This window comes from Colius striatus, chromosome W (assembly GCF_028858725.1).
Source record: "Colius striatus isolate bColStr4 chromosome W, bColStr4.1.hap1, whole genome shotgun sequence".
NCBI classification, from domain to species: Eukaryota; Metazoa; Chordata; class Aves; order Coliiformes; family Coliidae; genus Colius; species Colius striatus.
This window is the reverse complement of record NC_084789.1, coordinates 8,373,469-8,394,617: the sequence shown is the minus strand read 5'-3', so window position 1 is coordinate 8,394,617 and position 21,149 is coordinate 8,373,469. Positions and strand designations below refer to the sequence as shown.

The following is a 21,149-nucleotide window of genomic DNA, read 5'->3' as shown; positions in this document are numbered from 1 at the left end:
ACCTCTCTCAACTTACTGCCTGCAGCCCTTCTAATCCACCCCAGGATGCCATTGGCCTTCTTGGCCACCAGAGCACATTGCTGGCTCATGCTCAGCCTGCTGTCCACCAGGAGCCCCAGCTCCCTTTCCCCTTTCCTACTCTCCAACAGTTCATTCCCCAGCCTGTACTGGTACATGGGGTTATTCTTTCCCAGATGCAACACTCTACACTTGCCCTTGTTGAATTTCATTAGATTTCTCCCCACCCCACTCTTGAGCTTGTCCAGGTCTTGTTGAATGGCAGCAAAAACATTGTTTTTGGAAGCCTCATTGCAGGCTCCTATCATCAGTTGCAGCACCTCCATCCTGACCCACAATTCCTCCAACTCAGGGAGAGACAGTTGGAGCCTGTTTCATTAGAAACCTGGGTCAGATTCACCAGCCCTCACATCCCAAGAAGGGGCCTCAAAACTCTCTTGGCCTCTGCAGTGCTCACCCCACTTCACAAAAGGCAAAACTCCACACTATCCCAAGGACCTGGGGAGATAAGCCTGCTTTTAGAAGTAGTTTATTTAGACTTTCCACATCCTTTTGTGAATCACAAATATATTAACAGAAAAGACTTCTTCCCCTGACGACTGTACATTTTTTTGAAATAAAAAGTCAAGAAAGGCAAAAAAGGAAATAGACAACTTACATTGTTTCAATGCAAAGAGTACACACCACACCCCCACTTCGCATTTTCCCATAGTTTTGTTGTAAGAAAATGACAGTTCTGTAATTATTTTTCAGTGAACACACTTGCTCAAAGCTGGCTGCCAGAATGCATTCATGTTCCCTACTCTCCTCGCCCCTCTCCCTTAAGAGCAAAAATTTTATTGATTAAATACTAATTTTTGTGCATCTCTTCAGAAGACATAATACTTGAGAATCTCAGGAAAAGAAAAATCACTTCAATGCATATATGTACATATAAAGCAAGTGACAATTTTATGCATTGCATCTTCCAAATAGCATGAATATCCTTTTAAAATCCCAGTTGAATTAAGAGCTCTTTCCAAGGTGTTAAAAGTTTGATTACAATTGTTCACAACTTTTAGAGAAGAGAAAAATGAAATAGCTACCTCATTTCCTAGATCTCTGGTCCCCATTTCAGCACTGGTTATGGAGAGTCTTGAGAGTAGCACCTGCTTACTCCTGCTTTTTGCTTAGAAAATGTTTGGAACCAAGAGGAAGCTGATCAATACATTAAATTGGTGACATTCACAGAAGTGCTGCCTCCAGACCTCACACTGAGGCGCTGCTTTGAAGGTCCTCTTTGAAAGATGTGCTAGGAAGCTGCATATGCAGGAAAAACATGTCAGGACGGAGACAGGCAACTCAACAGACACTGTGCCCAAGCTTGACCGTGGATGAAGATCAGCTCTCAGGGAAACTGGAACCCTGTGTGCTCCTCAGGAAAAAGAAATGGTCCTAGAACAGCTAATGGCCACAAGAAGCTGTGCAAGCTGTATGCTTCAGCCAGGCAAAATAGGTCACCATTTTCCAGTCTGTGCATTAGCCTTCCAGACACAAGCTGATCAGAAGTACTTGGCAGAGGCACAAAGCTCCTTTAATATATTATCACTCCTCAGATTTTAGAGTTCCTTTTTGTACCATTAAGGGAGTTTAAGCCTATTTTTCACTACTTATCCTCCTACTTTAAAACAAGGGAAATCTGAGATTTATATTTTTGTTCTACACTTGAGGATTATTTTTCAAATGATAAAGGTGTCCCTGTGGCTCTCAACAGGAGAGCAGCTGTGACAGAAGAAATGCCAAGTATAAGAGACAGATTTTTTGTTTTTAAAAAACCAAAGTTGCAAAGATAACCAAGAGACCCCTAAACCCCAATACATTAAAAAAAGAACATTAAGACTGATCACAAGTACATTACTATGAAATTCATATAATTGTCAATTTATTATGCATAAACTGCTCTTTAAGACTGCTAATATCATACACTTTCTTTATTGTCACTGCATAAAGGGCACCAGTTGTTCCTGCAGAACAATACAGAGAAAGATAATTTTGGACTCGGTCATATGGCATAGCTTTTTTCTCACCAGCACAGCCTCTGCAGAAAAGGAAAGTATTCCTAGTGTGAGAATCCTTAAGAACAACTTAAAGAAAAGGGAGAACGATAATTGCACATTTTTGCATCCTCCTTGGACCACACTTTACAAAACAGTTTTAAAAATGGTACCAATCTTAGACAGTTATTTGACACATTTAACTATGGTTCCGATTCTATGAAGGCTTCCATGGTCTTCCCAGTCTACCTGCTTAGAAACACAGTCAATCTGGATTAAGGGTTTGGTGTTTTCATATTACAGTTGTATCTACATTTCTCTCTCGATTTTACCCTTTATTAATTTTTATTCTTAAAAGGGGAGGAACAAGTCAAGGAGCATATGAAAAAAAGCAAGGTGTTGCTGAATTGTTTCTTTTAAGTACAAAGTAAACACTTCCAGAAACTAAGTGAATAAATTAATTCTTAGTTAGAACATGAAAGCATTTCATGAAAGCTTTGATTCTACAATATGATTCTCCTGCTATATTTCCACTCCTGCAAGTTTGCACTCTAAGCAGAGACAAGGGGTATTTTACATAGTCCGACACATTCCCAGTCCTGAGAGCATGTGCATGGTGTTTGTTCACTGGAGACACTGCAGCTTTAAGGTCATCTACACTCCTTGGTATTTTAAGTTACACAACAATATGCAAAAGTCTTCAACAGCCTGCATTTGTCAACACTGTCCTCAAACTTGGAAATGAGGTTCAGCACCCTGCTTGCCAAGAATGAACCAAACTAAGACACATTTCTGGAAAAAGAATGAGACACTGCTTCAATAGTGCTATTCCCATATATCTACTGGCTTTGTTACAGCAAACAAGTCTTTCTTTCCATATTTTTCCATCAAAGGGGAGTCCAAAAACAGCAATTCCTCCTCAGTCACTTACATAAATGAACAAGAATCAACTAGTCCAACTCAGTAGCAGATGAATTGTACTGTCATTAACTTGATGTACAGTTTAAGTCTGAATGGTGTACTCATGGAGTCAGTGGAGAATGATAATGCTGGTTCAGTGATGTGAAGACCCAGGGTACAAAGGAAGGGGAGAACACAACAGTACCAGCCACACACTCAAGTTCAGATACTGGCTTTCGGAGATTAAAATTCATCACTTTCAACTGCGTGGAGCTGCGTGTCATCTGCATCTGTCATGCTGCTCTCTTGGGATTCATCTGTGCCAACTTTGGGGGAACAAGAAACACAAAGTTGTCAAACAGTACCAGGTTGCTTTGCTACAACAATTCCCCCACAATCATCACCAGCACATCAAAAGCACAGCAGCAATGGGTTTGGGCTTCACCCTCAAAATGCTTTAAAGCTGTATGACTTTTTCCTTCTAACACACTGATCCTCATTACCTTAATGACACCTAAATAAATGCATTTAGAAAGGAATTAACGTGAAGATTGTATTAACAAAACATGCTGCAGCCTCAGCCATCTACTGTTAAATTTATTTTTTGTGTGTGTGGCTCAGCAGTTCCAGTACTCTGTCTCCATCTTCTGGTCAGAAACACACTCAGTCACCAGTAAGTCAGCTTCCTGAGTTAGTCCAACTACAATAGCAGGGAGAGAAAAAACCTCATACTTCAGGAAGTGCAGTGCAGGATAAGTTTCCAGTACTGAAAAGCACATTGTACACAGGACTAATAACAATCAACGTGATATACAAGATGAAAGCGTGATAACTTTTTCAGTTGAAGACTTAGAACTGTAGAATATAACATACATCTATTAATAAAGTATCAAAAACCTGAAACATTTTCTTCTTTGTAGGAAACAGAATTAAATTGCTTACTAGTATTTACTTTCTATTGTTATTTCAGTCTACACCAAAGAGGTCGATATTTATGACTATACACATCTCAGAGAGATACTCATACTTCATGGAATTAAGCTCTCAAGATAAAAAGAGAGAAACCTGGGCCACTCCTTTTTGTGGATTATTCCTAAGTAGTATAACAGGAGTATTTTATTTTCTCTCAATTCAAATGAAACTGTTTCCATGACTTTGCTCAAAAGCTACCTTTTATGTTTAGCAGGCCAAATTTTTACTCCACATCCACTTTAACTTTTGATGAAGTCTCTACAATTTCAGTTGCCATTCAGTTACATAGAAATTATTTGATACTCCTGGGAGGGAAGATTTGCTGCTCTGGGAACATCTTGGTCTCCAAAGACACTATTAGCCAGCTATGATTTGTATGAACTTACAGTAGTTATTACCACCGTCCTCCTCTATCTACAGATTCTGAAGAAACATCACAATCTTTTATTTCCTACTAATTGTAGGAAACATGAAGAGTCTCTGGAGTTTTTACTTGCTGAGCAGCAAGGTTGAGCAGTATGTTTCACTTATTAAACCTGGGATGCTTCCTACCACTGAAGTGGAAATGGGTCCTTGAATGACAAAAGGTTGGAAGTACAAACCTGATTCATAGGGGTAACATTCACTGATTTGTTCTTCTTGAGTTATTGGTTCCTCATCATCTGGAAGGTAGCGTTTATCAATGGCCTCTTTAATCTGGTTATTGGCTCCTTTGGGATCCAAGTCCATTGCCCATGAGAAATTCATTAGGGCCAAATGAGTTTGACCTAGTTTTTTATAAACCTAAAATAAAAGAAGCATAAAAGGCTTGATTTACATGATGTTACTACTTGACAATCTCAACAAACAAACAAACTGAGCCACAGTTAACTGATACTTTATGAAAAGCAACAGAGTAGATATTAAAAGCTTATTACACAAGTCCCACAGGAAACATGTATAAAGAATGAACAAGTGGTTCTATTTAAGACTCAAAAAATTTAAACTATCAGCTGACAGATTCCAAACCATAAGAAAGCAGATCTGCAGATATAAGTTTAAGTTTTGCATCTCTGCAGCAGAGTAGTGCAAAAACTATTAGTGTACATGTTTTGTTTTGTCTTACTCCCTCAGCACTTTCAATTTGAATCACTGTAACCCCTAATCTACTTCTGGCTCAGGAAAAGTCCAAAGTTTCAGATTGCTAATATCAGCCCCACACCTCTCGTATTGAGGCCTAGCAAAGGCAGGACATGTGGATATACAGATTTTTCATCTGACTCAGTACAGCCATTCTTATATCCTCAAGTGGCATTTTAACTGTCATTAGTAGGTGCAGAAAATAACAAGACATGAAGTGACACCTAGCTTATGTTGCCATTCAGTTCAGCAGGACATTCAAGACAACACTGCACTGCAGAATCCAGCCCATATTTTACTACCTTTGTCACCATAACTTGAACCAAAGTTCTCCTTAGGATTAAGGACAGATAAGCACATAATTTAACTGTTAAGTACTTTCACTGTTTGAATGCTTAAGTCTGCAACTCTAACATCGATTTAGAGGTCCAGCTACTCCTGGACAAATACTAGTCAAATTCCAGCACAAATTGTTTCACCTTTCTCCATTTTTAAAAAAGAAAAAGAAGAAATCTTGCTCATTAAGAGTTATCTAGTACTGTGCTATGTAAGTTTGTCTTCTTCCTTCCTAGCCAAGAGACAGTCCACAGAAGTAGAAAGGTACAGAACTTATTGAAAACATATTAGCAGAGACAATGATGAAGAAGGAGCATTTCCATTATCAGATAACTTTTTTTGTGGCATTAAAACACAAAGAAGGTTGGAATGCAAACACAGATGACAAACTAGTAACGTCTCTCCTTGTGCTAGTCTACTCTGTTAGTCTCACTAAAGATTCTTCTTACATTCAGACTGGAGAATCTCCTACAATACTTTTGGGGAGGCTGTCAGCAGAAAAGGACATGGAGACTATTGATTGACATTGAACATGATTCAACATTAATAGCTACACACACAAATAACCAAAAGTGTTGACTACTGGATGGACTATTCCTCAAACTTTTAGGGATTTCCACTGATCACATAATTCTTATTGTACTGAATCAAGTCTTGATCAAGTTTCATTTTTAGGGAAAAATATACAACTGCTGCATGCATAACTACTGTATTTTTTTTAGTAAAGTATCTTCACTGGGATAAATTTCTTGCTTTTCTAAATGAATTACCTTTCAAGTTGATAGTGATGAAACTAAAGCAGGCAAAGAATGACACTGGCTTGGGTTACTTTTTCTTAGTTTGTTTTGAAGTGAGCCAAAGGCTGCTCCAGTAATAACTGTCTTTTGTCACTTAAAAGCTGATTCATAAAGCTGAGAAATAAGCCTTATTTAAAGCTTTGGGAATTTTTAGAATATTGCTCCAAATGGTGGCAGATTAGTGACAAGCATAAAATTTTCTCTTTAGGCATACATTTCTACAACAAAGGAAACAAAAGATCTTATGATCACGGTTAAGTTTTACCTACCTTTCCTATTAAAAAGAAAACAAGAGACTCTTTAGGAACAATCTGTTTCAGTTCTTCAAGTTCCTGTAAAGCAGACTGGGAAAAGAAGAAAAAACCCAACTTAGTAAAGTACAAGCTAGCAGTCTGCAAACAGTTATGACATTACTAAACTGTGACTCAGCACTAACATGAAAAAAACCCCAAATCTGGCATTTAGATTCAGTTTATTCCATCAAGACCAAAAGAACAATTCTCTTGAGAAGCATCTCAAATTCCTTTTAAATTAGTTTCTCATTTCAACATTTGAGCATATTATAGCCCCATTATTAAAGAAATAGAGTAAGTTTATCAGACTTTGGTCTCCCACAACACATCTTACAACTCTGACATAAAATGCTCCTTTCACCCCCAACAAGGCATAATGAGATTGTTGCAGATATACAATTATTTTTGTTAACAACTTCTTCCAGCAGAGAGGACCTAAAGGATGATCCTCTTGAAAACCCTGAATGGGAGCTGTTCACAGATGGCAGCAGCTTCGTCGTGAATGGAACTCGCCAAGCAGGATATGCGGTAACAACCGAAAACACAGTCATAGAAGCAAATGCATTGCCAAGTACAACTTCTGCACAGAAGGCAGAACTGATTGCATTGACACGTGCTTTGGAATTAAGTAAAGGAAAACCAGTTAGTATTTGGACTGATTCAAAATATGCTTTTGGAGTAGTCCATGCCCATGGCGCCCTGTGGAAAGAAAGAGGACTACTGTCCTCCCAGGGAACAAACATTAAGCATCAACAGGAAATCTTGCAACTGCTAGCGGCGGTGCAGGAACCAGTTCAAGTAGCAAACATGCACTGTAAAGCACATCAGACAGGGAACTCAAAGATAATTGATGGAAACAGATTGGCAGATCAGACTTCTAGGAAAATAGCACAACACACAGTCTCACAAATGGCAATCATCCCCACCAGAACAGTAGTGCTTCCTAAGGAGTCACCAAAATATTCAGGGGAGGATGAGAAATTGGCTAAGTTACTAAATGCAGAGAAAAATTCAGAAGGATGGTGGATGACAAGTACAGGTCAGGTAGTATTGCCTCCCTTAATCATGAGAGAGATTTTGCAAACAAAGCATAGGGAGTGTCACTGGGGTGCAGAAGCTATGACCCAGCTTCTGAAAAGAAGTGTAATATCAGTACGAATGTTGGAAATGGCCAAATTCAGTAACGGCGAAATGTGAAATTTGTTTAAAGAATAATCCAATAGTAGAAAAAGAGTACAGATGGGCAAAATAAAAACTGGAGTGGAACCAGGAGATTATTGGCAAATTGATTTTACAGAATTGCCTAAATGCAATGGATATAAATATGTGTTGGTCGGAGTTGACACCTTTTCAGGATGGCCAGAAGCCTTTCCCTGTGGCACCAATCAAGCCAAGGAAACAGTTAAATGGCTCCTGCAAGAAATTATTCCAAGGTTTGGAGTTCCATTTGGAATATCTTCAGACAGAGGACCACATTTCGTGGCCAACGTGGTACAAGAGGTAAGCAAAGTCCTAGGAATTTCCTGGGATTTACATGTCCCTTGGAGACAGCAATCAAGTGGAAAAGCGGAAAGAATGAATCAGACCCTAAAAAGACAAATTAGCAAAATTTGTCAGTAGGCTAAACTAAAATGGCCTCAGGCACTTCCACTTGCATTGCTACAAAATAAGAGTGAAACCTCGAAGTGGAATGTCAGTAAGTCCTTATGAGATAATCTATGGAAAACCCTATGAGGTTCCTGAACCAAATCCAAACATGCATGTGACGGAAAACAAGATGTGTGTAACTATTTGCTTCCTCTTGGAAAAACTCTGAACAGGCTCTGAAGTGCAGTAGTGTGGAATTGACCTCTGCCTTTGGAAAATCCAGTACACAACATCCTGCCTGGAGATTATGTCTACATAAAGACCTGGAACGAAGAACCTCTGCAAGGAAGGTGGAAGGGACCAGACCAGGTGTTGCTGACCACCTTCACTGCAATCAATATTGCCGAATCCGATGCCTGGATCCACTACACTCGAGTGAAGAAGGCACCATCAAGCCCATGGGAGAGTGGGAGAGTTGTAGGAGATCTTGAGATCTTGAGATATTAACTCTGGAACATGACTAAGTTTTTGTTTTTGTTGGTTTTTCAGTCTATGGTGGTGGAAACATGGATCAAAGTTGGATGGTCAAATTGATTCATATTGAATGTTCAGGCCCAGACTCCAGTCCAAACAGAAATAGACTTGGAACAGGTAATTCCAATACCAGGAAATTAGGTAAGATATGAACACATCCTGGATAGATAAAGTTTTTGAGAAACTGGGCCTGGACCTGAAATCCTGGATAAAGTCACTAATTGAAACACTTCTGCTATTGATTTTAATGTTTCTGGCAATCTATTTCGTATATCGTTTCATCAAAAGAGAAATAATACAAAGAACACGATGGAGCAAAAGAATTTTGACAGCATTGTCAAGAGACAATGATCAGCTCAAAGGTGATCCACCACCATATGACAATCATGGTTTTGTTATGGAGAAAACAGAAATATAAGAGTGAAAGTATTGGAATGTGATTATCAATATTTTCAAAGGGGGGAAATGTTGCAGATACACAATTATTTTAGTTAACAACTTCTCATCACAATAAGTAGTCAAGCACTTGTTAAGCACTTGTTTATCACCTAGTAATAGTTCAATCAATTAGCTAAGCACTTGCAAATAACTCAAACACCTATTGATTAAGTAAGTATTCATTTGAATCACATAAGGATCAAACTGCAAGAGTTACATACCACACCTGTTACCTTAACCACAAGACCCTGGTATATGTATTCATTAGGTTACCTTGGCTGTTACCTTAGTTGTTACTAAAACAAAGGGACTGATATCTTTTTTTGACCAATCACTGTGAGTTTGGAAATTTTGTGTTTGTTGGGAACCAATCAAGGTGAAGGGCTAAATTGATAGATGGACATTTTTTATGCATGCTTGTGTTGGCAAATGTAATTCTTTTGTTTGACCTGTATAAAAACCCTGAAAATGGTAACTAACAAAGAAGCACATATGGAGGAGCTATCCCCCGTGTTTTCCCAGCGCTGCATAATAAAGAAGTACCTGGCTTATCTGCATTCCTGTGTAGATACGTTTTTCAGGATTGAGGATCCCTCAACAGTTTTGGTGACCCAGATGGGACCTTGTGAGTGAGACTGAAAAATTAATGAAATGGTTTGATGTTTAGCACCAGTACTAACAGAATTTTGACAGTGTGGTAAGTTTAGCCAGTGTTAGGCAAATAAATGTATGTCACTCCAGTCTTCAAAAGAGGCAAGAAGGACAACCTGGGAAACTACAGGCCAGTCAGCCTCACCTCCATCCCTGAAAAGTGATGGAGCAATGTTGTCACTAAACATATGGAGGAAAAGATGGTTATCAGGGGGAGTCAACATGGCTTCACCAAGGGAAAATCCTGTTTGACCAACCTGATAGCCTTCTATGAGTGCATAACCAGCTGGCTAGATGTGGGAAGAACAGCAGCAGTCATCTACCTTGACTTCAGCAAGGCTTTTGACACTGTCTCCCATAATATCCTCATCAGAAACCTCAGGCAGTGTGGCTTGGATGAGTGGACAGTGAGCTGAGAGCTGGCTGAGTGACAGAGCCCAGAGGGTGGTGATCAATGGCATAGAATCGAGTTGGAGGCCTCTGGCCAGTGGAGTTTCACAGGGATCGGTTCTGGGGCCAGTCTTGTTCAACGTCTTCATCAACAACCTGGATGATGGGGCAGAGTGAACTCTCAGCAAGTTCCCTGATGACACCAAACTGGGAGGACTGGCTGATTCCCCAGAGGCTGTGCTGCCATTCAGCGGGATCTCAACCAGCTTGAGAGTAGGGCAGAGAGGAACCTCATGAGGTTCAACAAGGACAAGTGCAGAGTCCTGCATCTGGGAAGGAACAACCCCATGCACCAGGACAGGCTGGGGGTGACCTGCTGGAGAGCAGCTCTGCAGAGAGAGACCTGGGAGATCTGGTTGACAATAAACTAACCATGAGTCAACAATGTGCCCTCATGGCCAAGAAGGCCAATGGCATTCTGGGATGCATCAAGAAGAGTGTGACCAGCAGGTCGAGGGAAGTTCTGCTCCCCCTCTACTCTGCCCTGGTGAGGCCTCATCTGGAGTCCTGTGTCCAGTTCTGGGCTCCCCAGCTCCAGAGGGAGAGGGAAGTGCTGGAGAGAGTCCAGCGCAGGGTCACCAAGATGATCAGGGGACTGAAGTATCTTCCTTATGAAGAAAGGGTGTAGGAACTGAGGCTGTTTAGTCTGGAGGAGACTGAAGGGGGGGTCTCATTAATATTTACAAATATCTAAATAAGGGCATCCCTTTTTTCTATGGTATCTAGTGACAGGACAAGGGTAAGGGGATGAAGCTGGAACATGAAAAGTTCTATTTAAATCTAAGAAAAAAAAAATCTAACTATTTCACTGTTCAGGTGATGGAGTCCTGGCACAGGCTGCCCAGGGAGGATGTGGAATGTCCTCTGGAGGTCTTCAAAATCCACCTGGACACATTCCTGTGCAACCTGATCTAGGTGGACCTCCTTCAGCAGGGGGCTTAGATTGAAAGATCTCTAAAGGTCCCTTCCAATCCCTACCATTCTATGATTCTATGTAGTTTGTGAACAGCACAACTTCAGTCTTACAGCTCCCAGATTGACAAAGAAAAAGAGTCCAAGTGTTTTATTTCCTAAAATGCCATTTGACCACAGTCAACAAGTTACTTCATTAATGCTAGTCAATAAGACAGTGGACTATTAGATCCCCACTCTCCACCTTGTATTTATCCTGTGCTTTTCAATTTTAAAACCAATGTATGAATTGGCACTTCTTTAAGTCCTTCATCTTACTACATTTTGTTTCATCTGATCAGTTACAAGTTTTCAAAAAAACTGACCACAAAACAGTTTTAAGTGAAGATTTCCCTTTCTACATCCACACACATTTCTGAAGCAAGGTTTCAAAAACCATACAGCATGTTACCTTCTGCAGCCAAAAAGCCAGGCCAGAGGACAACAGTCACTGGAAAAACAGACTGAGAAAAGATCTTTGTTCATTGTAAATAGGATACATGTCAGCAGGGGATCAGACCAAAATTTGCTTAGGTTATTTTTCACTCAATAATACAGCCTTTGAAATAACCAATTATAGCAATAAGAATCAGGTATGAGCAATTTTCTGAGTCTTTGAGTAATTTAGTATAAACTCCTGATAATACAGCCACACATCAGTGACAGCTGCAATTACTTCCCTTTTTTTTTTCCAGGGTCAGACTAGAACAATAATAATTGAAAAAACATCACCTGTTGGCCCTAGATTTTATAACCATCAAAATACTTAACAGAGTTCCCTTTGCGAAGGCAGCACTTCAAGCAAATGCTTCATGTTATCCTCTACCAGAAAGGCCAATTTCCCAGGCTCTTCCTGCAAGCCCTGATGCCACCCCAGTGTTAATCTGCAAACATTTAGTTTCCAGTGCATCCCCACTCCAAGCTAGAGCAATTTAAAGGTAACCTAAGGTTGTTGACATGTACCAAACTTTACCTTGTACTTTTCATTTGCGAACAATATGGAAGCTCTATGGAATTTGCATAGCGGGTTCTTAGGGTCAATGTTAATAGCTTTGTTTAAAGTATCCAAAGCATTTTCAGACTTTTTCAGTGCATGCTGGACCTATAACAGAACAAGAGAAAAAATGTTAAAAGGGAAAATAACAGTTCATCTACCAGATAAGGACAAATCAATTTAACTGCATTTATTTACAATCTACTCCTTTAAAAAAAGTATTTGTCCAATTCCAGACCAAGTCTGTACATGATTTCTTACAGGAAGAAAACTTCACATCACCTTATTTCCACCTTGAAAAGTTCCCCCTACCCAATGGCTTACAGAAGTCATTTAACCTTTGGCCAGGAGTGAGCTCAATGCCTTACACAAATGACAAGCAGCCACTATCCCTGTAGCATTTGACACAACTTAACTGCCACATAAAAGGCAAATGAATGCCAGCAGGTAACAATCCATCACACTCACATGGCCTTAAGTCACCATGACAGAGAACTACTTCCCAACTTTATAAGCAAGCATTCACTAGAATGAGGCTACTGTTTTCTAAGGACTACAGTAGCAGATGGATAAATGACAGATTTCTCAAATATCCCTATAGATTTAATTGAACAGATGGTACCTGCTACTTCAGTTCCACTTGGCATCAAGAGGCCTAAGGAGTAAGTTGTCATGTTTGCAAGTGACTGGAATGAGGTCAATGCAGACATGCAGCCAGGACAAAAAAAATGCACTCTAAAAGGTGAGATGAGTTGCTTAGCATTTTATAGAACTGGAAGCACTGGTCCAAGCGCATGCAATAGTAGTTAAAAACCACATAATTTCTTCTGTATGAAGGATAAAAATCCCCTATAAATACTCTGTTCACATCAATAACATAGAATGGGCGGGGTTGGAAGGGACCTTTAGAGATCCTCCAGTCCAATCCCCCTGCAGAAGCAAGTCTACCTAGAACAGGTCACACAGGAAAGGCTGCAGGAACTGGAGCTGTTTTGTCTGGAGAAGAGGAAACTGAGGGGGAATCTCATTAATAAAATCTCATTTATAAATATCTAAATGGTGGATGTCAAAAGGTTGGGGCATCCCTTTTTACTATGGTATCTAGCAACAGGACAAGGGGTAATAGGATGAAGTTGGAACAGAAAAAGTTCCATTTAAACATAAGAAAAAAATATTTTACTGTGAGGGAGACAGAGCAGTGGCACAGGCTGCCCAGGGAGGGTGTGGAGTCTCCTTCCTTGGAGGTCTTCAAGACCTGCCTGGACACATTCCTATGCAACCTGATCTAGGTTGACCTGCTTCTGCAGGGGGTTGGACTAGATGATCTCTAAAGGCCCCTTCCAACCCTACCATTCAATGATTCTTTGAACATGTCCAGGTGGGTCCTGAAAAAAAGCTCCAGAGAAGCAGCCTCCACATCCTCCCTGGGCAGTCCGTGCCATGGCTCCCTCACCAGAACAGTGAAAGAGTCACTAGATACAACAGAAGAAAGTGATGCTCCAACCTCCTGACACTGTTTATATACTAATAAATATTAATGAGATCCCTCCTCAGTCTCCTCTTTTCCAGACTAAACAGCCCCAGTTCCCACAGCCTTTCCTGGTATGAAAGATGCTTCAGTCACCTGATCATCTTGGTAGCCCTGCGCTGGACTTTCTCCAGCACTTCCCTCTCCCTCTGGAGCTGGGGAGCCCAGAACTGGACACAGGACTCCAGATGAGGCCTCATCAGGGCAGAGCAGAGGGGGAGCAGAACCTCCCTCGACCTGCTGGTCACACTCTTCTTGATGCATCCCAGAATGCCATTGGCCTTCTTGGCCACGAGGGCACATTGCTGGCTCATGGTTAGTTTATTGTCAAGCAGGACTCCCAGGTCTTTAGCTCCAGAGCTGCTCTCCAGTCTGTCCTGGTGCGTGGGGTTGTTCCTTCCCAGATGCAGGACTCTGCACTTTGTTCATGAGGTTCCTCTCTGCCCTACTCTCAAGACACTCGAGATCCCACTGAATGGCAGCACAGCCTTCTGGTGAATCAGCCAGCCCTCCCAGTTTGGTGTCATCAGCAAACTTGCTGAGGGTACACTCTGTCCCCTCATCCAGGTGGTTGATGAAGATGTTGAACAAGACTGGCCCCAGAACCGATCCCTTTGGAACTCCACTGGCCAGAGGCCTCCAACTCGATTCTGTGCCATTGATCACCATCCTCTGGCCTCTGTCATTCAGCCAGCTCTCGATCCACCTCACTGTCCACTCATCCCAGCCACACTGCCTGAGCTTTCCGATGAGGATGTTATGGGAGACAGTGTCAAAAGCCTTGCTGAAGTCAAGGTAGATGACATCTGCTGCTCTCCCCTCATCTAGCCAGCCGGTTATGCACTCATAGAAAGCTATCAGGTTGGTCAAACAGGATTTTCCCTTGGTGAAGCCATGTTGACTCCCCCTGATATCTGCACATAGTCTTGATTTTCACCTCACTATTATTTTGTTTGACTCTCAAACATGACTGGCTAAGAGTAGTTTGAAGACAGAGGAGGGTTTCTTTTCTGACACATTAATCCTGTAGTTACTCATTCCTGTGGTACTTAAGACTCTGCAATAGGCACTCTGAACTTGTTTTCAGCAAAAAATCCCAACATTTCAGAATTACTTTTGTACTACAAACAAAATACAGAAGCAGATTAAAATACAAGGATAAAGTGCAAGCTACTTACCACTCCAATGTGACACAGTAAGACTGAGCTCTGAGGATTAATATCAAGTGCTTTCTGGAAATGCATTTCTGCAAGACTAAATTTTTCCTGTTTGTAATAAATCATTCCCAACCCATACCTGCAAGCAGAAAAGAAATTCTGTTAAGACAGACAAACTCATCTTTCTCAGTGAACATGACCTGGCAGAAAATCTATAGATTTGCCAACCCTACCAGGGTGGGAAACTATTTCCTGGGGGGGAGGGGGAAGTACATCAAATTACCTTCTTTTTTCCCCTCAATTGTGTCATTTGAAGTATCTAAAGACAGAAAGTCTGGCTAAGTAGCTACAAAGTAGAAAGCATACAGAAGTTTCTCAAGACCCCAAGACATACATTAGCAGATCTAACTTCATCTGCTTTATATTTTTTTTTCCTCAACAAAAAAAGTTGTAATAAACTGAATGTATCTCAAGGTAGAAAGGGGCAGATCTTTTTTTCCTGCAACTGAAGATCAACTAGATGCATGAGGAGCACTACACAGAACAACAAAATAGCTGAGCTAATAGAGCCAAGAATACCCGTGGAAACCAAAAGCGCTCCAGTTCCTTGCCCTCCTTGTGTAAGGAAGTATTTATTAAACAGGTAAGGCTCACATCTTCTGCAGAAATAGCTTGGCTCTCTTCTTACGTGACAAGAGCAGCAGAGGAAACCATAGCAGTGGCAGCATCCAGAAGACACTTCTCCAAAAGTAGTTTCTTTATCACGAGGGGGATAAAGCAAAACTTACCATGCATTATAGTGTCTCAGGTTGACTCTGATTGCATTTCTAAAACAAGCTAATGCTTTGTCTAATTCTTCAGTTAAGACAAATTCATGTCCCAACAGGGTGTAGGCATAAGTGTAGTTTGGATCAATTTGAATGGCTCTCTGGAAGAACTTGATTGCAATGTCATGCTCTCGTTGCAAGCTGAAACAGTTTCCTGCAGCACACCACGCCTAGTAAAAACAGCATTGCAAGATTAGCACACTTTTCACAACTTGGAGCAATTAAAAGTTGGAGCTGAACTGTTTCCCATACAGATTTACATAATTATACATAACTTCCTCCTAGATTAAATAGTAGTATCAATAAAGACCACCCCAACAGCAAGTTCAGTCTCATCCCCCAGAGGCAGACAGGCCCAAATATACCTTCTAGCTAAACAAACTGAAATATAAAATTTTAGAAATTGAGGACACCCAACATGTTTGTGTCAATTAGATACTTTGACTAATGACTAAAACTTCTAAAGCTGTTGAAAAAGGTAGAAATAAGACACCTCAGATATTTAAGAACAATGAAAGGGGAGATTATACACTCACTTGTACTCTTCATCTCCCTCCAACTGACAAATCTGGAAATCTGCAAAGCAGCAGTTTAAGCAGCAACCTCCTCCTGCCCTCCCACTCAACCAGCATTGAGACTGTAAAGCATCGTAGCCCAGGGTCTCTTGCCTTCCCAAAATGTTAGCATCATCACCAAATCACGTAACTGTTCTCCAGTCCTTGTATTAGTTTGGAGAGAAGAGAATGTAGATTCTATCTTACCACAGCTACCAATTGCTTCATTGGTTTTGATTTTTCCACAATAAGACAAGCTAACAAGACAACATGAACAGGATTCTCTCCTCCAACAAAAACTCCCAATCTACAGTTTTCTCAATGTGTTAAGAACACATTTATAAATGCATACATTTACTACTTTGACAGTGGCACGGACTGGAAGATGTCTGTCTTTTTGCCTATCGTGACTTCATATTACCAGACTGTAGTGGGTCTGGGATGGTAGTGATTTTCCACAGCAGCTCCTGCAGTGCTGTGCTTACTGTTGATATCAATATTATGACTACCGCTTGCACAACATCAGGACTGTCCCTCCAGCATTCCTTTCCCCACCTTCACCAATAGCTGTGGGTGGGCATGATCTTGGGAGGGACTATGGCCAGGACAGCTGCCCCAGGCTGACCAAGGAGATATTCCATACCATATGACGTCAGCTCAGTAATATAAACTGGGGGAGAGGAGCAGGAAGGGGAGGCGAGATTCATTTCTGGCCTTCCCAAAGCAACCGCTACGCGTACTGAAGCCCTGCTTCTCGGGAGGTGGCCGGACATCGCTGCTGATGGGACGTAGAGAGGAACAGCTTATCTGCTTTTGCTTTGCTTCCCGCGCGCGCGGCTTTGCTGCTTATTTATTAAACTGCTTTTATCTCAACCCACGAGACTCCCATCTTATTTTCTCCCCTTCCCTGGCTTGCTGAGGAGGTGGGGGATAAAGCGGTGTGGTGGGCACCTGGCATCCAGCCAGGCTCAAACTACCACACATACATTTGGCAGTTTGAACAGACTTTGGCATAAAAGCCTGAGAAGTAACTCTAAAGCAAATATGTTTTAAAGTGCCAGTGAATTAACTACAGCAATTAAAAGGTGGTAGGGGAAAAAGATATTCCTTATCTTTGCATACTGGCAGCAGCAGGAGTGACTGACTAATCCACAATCTTCCTGGATGGTGTCAGTGCAAATTTAAATAGTAATTAACAGATAAAAAGTTTCAAACTGTTCCATGTAAGCTGATATTCTAATTCAACGGACAATTCTCCCTCTCCAGTTTTGGCATGCTGTTCTCACAGGAGAATACCCTTGAACTAGATTATTGCTCAGAACTTTGTTCTGAATCATTGATTTTGCCACAGTGTCCCTCTTCATTTGAGACCACAGCATTTTATACCTCTGGTGAGTTTTTATCCATGTCCGTCAAATCCTTTGAAAGAACTGAAAGGGCAACATCTTTCTGCAGATGCCACAGCGTAGTTGAATAGATCTCCATGCCTTCTACTCTGTAATTTTCAATCCTCCTTACTTCTGAAAATATTCTCTCAGCCTAAGAACAGAAATTAAGCTTAACACAAAATTCGACTCACCAAAGCAGAGCACATGGGTCAGAGTTAGGTTAGGTCTGGACTGAGCATCCTCTTTGCTTTGTCCTGTAACTCCCCCTTTAAGTGAAGCAAGCGACTATACCCCAGTACAGTTATGCCATCAGAAAGGCAGCCAGCCCTCCCTGCTGGTGACTCACGTGACATCACTGGTTCTATCACAGCACACAAGCACCCACAAAACTAGAAAATTATGTAGGACACTTATGGGTCAGTTATGGTTATCAGCCATTCTAACAGACAAAAAGTACTGGAATCATACCAAGCACTTACATACAACCCTCTAGGCATTGTGCATAACCATTACAAGGCAAAAGGCAACATGACAATCACTGCAGTAGACACAGTTGACACAGGGATAAGGAGCATGCACAAGCATGTGACAAACACATGTTCTTTACTTCCATTTGAGACAGCTATATCTATCAACAGTTGACTAACAAAGTCTTTCTGACCTCCATATCTCTTTCATAAACTTAGCTTACAGGTGACAACATTCAAAGCAGCAAACAAGGGAAGCAGCTTAGCTTTTGGGACTCCATTAGGGTCTGTAGTCCCAGTTTCAAAAAAAACAAAAGCAAAAGTGTTAAGCAGCACAGTGTGCTCTGCCTCATAACAGACCATGTGTACAGTTATAAAACCACCTCTGAAACATACCACATGCGTCTCCTGCACACAATCTGGCAAAAAGCATTAAAAAAAAAAAAACTTCTGGGAAAATGGCCACCTCAGCTACTGGAACAACAGCAACAAGCATAGTTAAACTGCTAGGTCACCCTTCACTGGTAGCTTCTGTTTCCCAAGCAGTTTGGCATCACCTCAGCTGTGCCAATGCTGTCATTTCTGAGGCTGCAAAGATAACTAAGTCATTGATGTGATCTGCATTAACTAAAAAGTGAGAGAAGTTTTTGGTTTTAGGAATCAAATTGTCACAATGACATCATTTACAACATTACAGGACAAATGATTCTATCAGCACAGCTGTGGGTGAAGATGGAGATGCAAGGAAGAGACCCTCAATGGTTGGATGCAACAGGAAATAACATTAGAAGTGGAACAGCCTCTTCAGGAAAACTCAATGACTACTGATGCAGATTCAAGATCTAAATCTATTCCAGATACAACTTATACATTTATACAATTATCTCAATTGTAAATCTCCTATAGCTGTTGCAGGAAGTCTGCAGGTTCTGTGTAAAGCTATGCAAAACAAAGTGAAAAGACAAAAGGACCAACCCACACTGTTCCTACCTGCATATATTCTGCAAGTTCGAAGTAAGCTCTCCCAATTTGGCACAGCACCCAGCCGGTGTTGTAATGGTGGCATGGTAAATGGCTTAAAATATTTATCGCTTCTTTGCAGTTGTATGAACACAAGGCTAAATAACCTTTCCCTATGTCACGGAGAAGGCTCATCAAACCTTCTAGGAGAAAAATACAACAAATAAAAGTGGGGAAGAAAAGACAACTGAGACTTATTTACTCAAAATTGCTAATCCCATAAGCTCTTTGTTGTGGCAGGCACTGTTCCTGAATTTACTTATGAAAAAAATCTCAGAAGCTCCCAAAGACAGGCTTGTGCACTCTCCATCTAAGCATAATATTCTAAGACAACACCTTTGTAAAAGAAGTCAGATAGCAACAACTTAAGCTAGCAACAGAACACTCGAACAGAGAAACTCTGAAGTTCAGGGCAAGTGGGGTTTTGCATTTACAGAAGCTATTAAAACATTTTGTTAGGTCTGAAGAGTTTCTACATGGCTCATATCCATAGATACATCTTGCTGCCTGGAAACATTGAACCAAAAGAAGGGAACTCAGAAAATCCTAGACTATCTCAATAAAGACTTATTTTTAAACAAATGGGAAATTTGAAAGGAAAACAGACTATATGAACCCAATTTTGAGGGAAGATGACTGAGTTATAGTTCATTTGAATTTGTTTCCAAGGATCTTGTCTGAAAATATTTTAATAATTAATAAGAATCAGAGCCTGGCAAAATACATCTGCTTACATCTAGCCACTTTTTACTACTTTTTCCACATGTGCATTCTAATTTAAGTAGAAGACACTAGGCTTCAATGTCTTCGTAATTACACAAATGTGATAGCTACCAGCTAATTGAAATAAGAATGGAAGAAACACTGGAGGAAAAAAGCTTTTATTTCATTCAACCTTAAAATATATCTATGCAAAGCTTTACTAGAGTCCATTAACATTCAAACAGACCTGCTGCTGCCTTCTGTAGCGCAAAAGCCTGGATCTGGGGTGCAACAGTGGAAATTTTCCCTTCTGAAATGATGGAAGACTCCAGTTTGGTAATTTCCAAACTGTCATTTAAGTTTGGTTGAGTTATTCCTCCCTTATTTGTTTTGCTTTTTGTTTTTCTGTTTGGAATCTTAGGTGGAAACTTCATTTTTAATTTTTTGCTATTTTCCTGCAAGTAAGAAGAGTAAGGGTTACATGCATGACAGTCTTTTCAATTTAAGTGACTAAACATGAAAGTGAATTGCATAAAGTTCTATTTTGCCTCTTGGCAGTCTTAACAATAATGTCCAGCCATTTGACTTCTAATTATACAGACAGTAACTTCACTGAGTATGTTTAGTAGTTCAGTTTTAAACAGCAAATGTTCACATCTCCTAACTACAGTCTTGAGTATTTACATTATGATGTTCCCAAAGTGTGGCAATCCCACAATCTTGCAAAACACATGGAGTCTGTTACCTTTGTGGTAGAGCTATCACTAGTAAATAGGCGAGAGCTTCTTCGAGGCAGTGTGTTTGGTGGAGCAGTAATTGTTGGGCTCAGTACCTGAGGTGTTGTACTGAAAACAAATGGCACATTAAAAAAAAAAAAAAACCTTAAGTTCTTTGCTCCATTTTTAATAAAAACAGCTTTTTTTGTTCTTATTGTAGTAAACAAAGCTCAAGTACTATAAGCCCAGATACTCCAATTTCAAGGGATGAAAAAAAAAAATCTACCTGTTGCATGATAAACATGAGCAGAATCATGAGAGATTTATACCCAGACCAACCACCATGCACAGGACACCTACTTATCCATTAAATTTATTTTACTTAAGAGAAAATACACTTTCTCCTCACCCAAAGAGAAATTCTGCAGGAACAATCACATAAGTTGGGCAAACAAAGCACCAAATTCCTTCAAGAAAGGAGAAGCAAAGGCAATACCACCATGATTTTTTCGTTGGGTTTTTTTTCCCCCTACCTTGTCTGTGGTCCAGAGCTCTGCATTTGTGCAACAAGAACTGGAGTGACTTCCCGGCTATTTCCACTCTGTGAGAAGACAGATTTTGTTCCAGCTTGGCTTATCCTGCTGACAGTCTGCATAACACAAAAATTTCTACAGGTTTGTTATTATGTCACTAAGAAGTCTCAATCTCTGCTGTATC

The 21,149-nt window shown here is 40.6% G+C and overlaps 1 protein-coding gene across 2 annotated transcripts in view; it reads right to left on the bottom strand.

Moving 5' to 3' along the window:
- Positions 1-547: 547 nt before the first annotated feature.
- The window catches only part of LOC133628512 (cell division cycle protein 27 homolog), a 63,697-nt gene continuing 43,095 nt past the window's right edge, over positions 548-21,149 (bottom strand). The window contains exons 9-19 of one of the 2 annotated variants that reach the window (XM_062016773.1): positions 20,966-21,081; positions 20,462-20,561; positions 19,964-20,171; positions 18,985-19,157; positions 17,526-17,678; positions 15,547-15,755; positions 14,780-14,897; positions 12,053-12,181; positions 6,445-6,519; positions 4,526-4,706; positions 548-3,277 (exon numbers count right to left, since the gene is read on the bottom strand). In XM_062016773.1, the coding sequence (XP_061872757.1) occupies positions 3,195-3,277; positions 4,526-4,706; positions 6,445-6,519; positions 12,053-12,181; positions 14,780-14,897; positions 15,547-15,755; positions 17,526-17,678; positions 18,985-19,157; positions 19,964-20,171; positions 20,462-20,561; positions 20,966-21,081 (1,545 nt within the window). In that variant the 3' untranslated portion in view covers positions 548-3,194. The remainder of the gene's footprint in view (positions 3,278-4,525; positions 4,707-6,444; positions 6,520-12,052; positions 12,182-14,779; positions 14,898-15,546; positions 15,756-17,525; positions 17,679-18,984; positions 19,158-19,963; positions 20,172-20,461; positions 20,562-20,965; positions 21,082-21,149) is intronic. The other variant, XM_062016774.1, reaches the window with a different exon arrangement.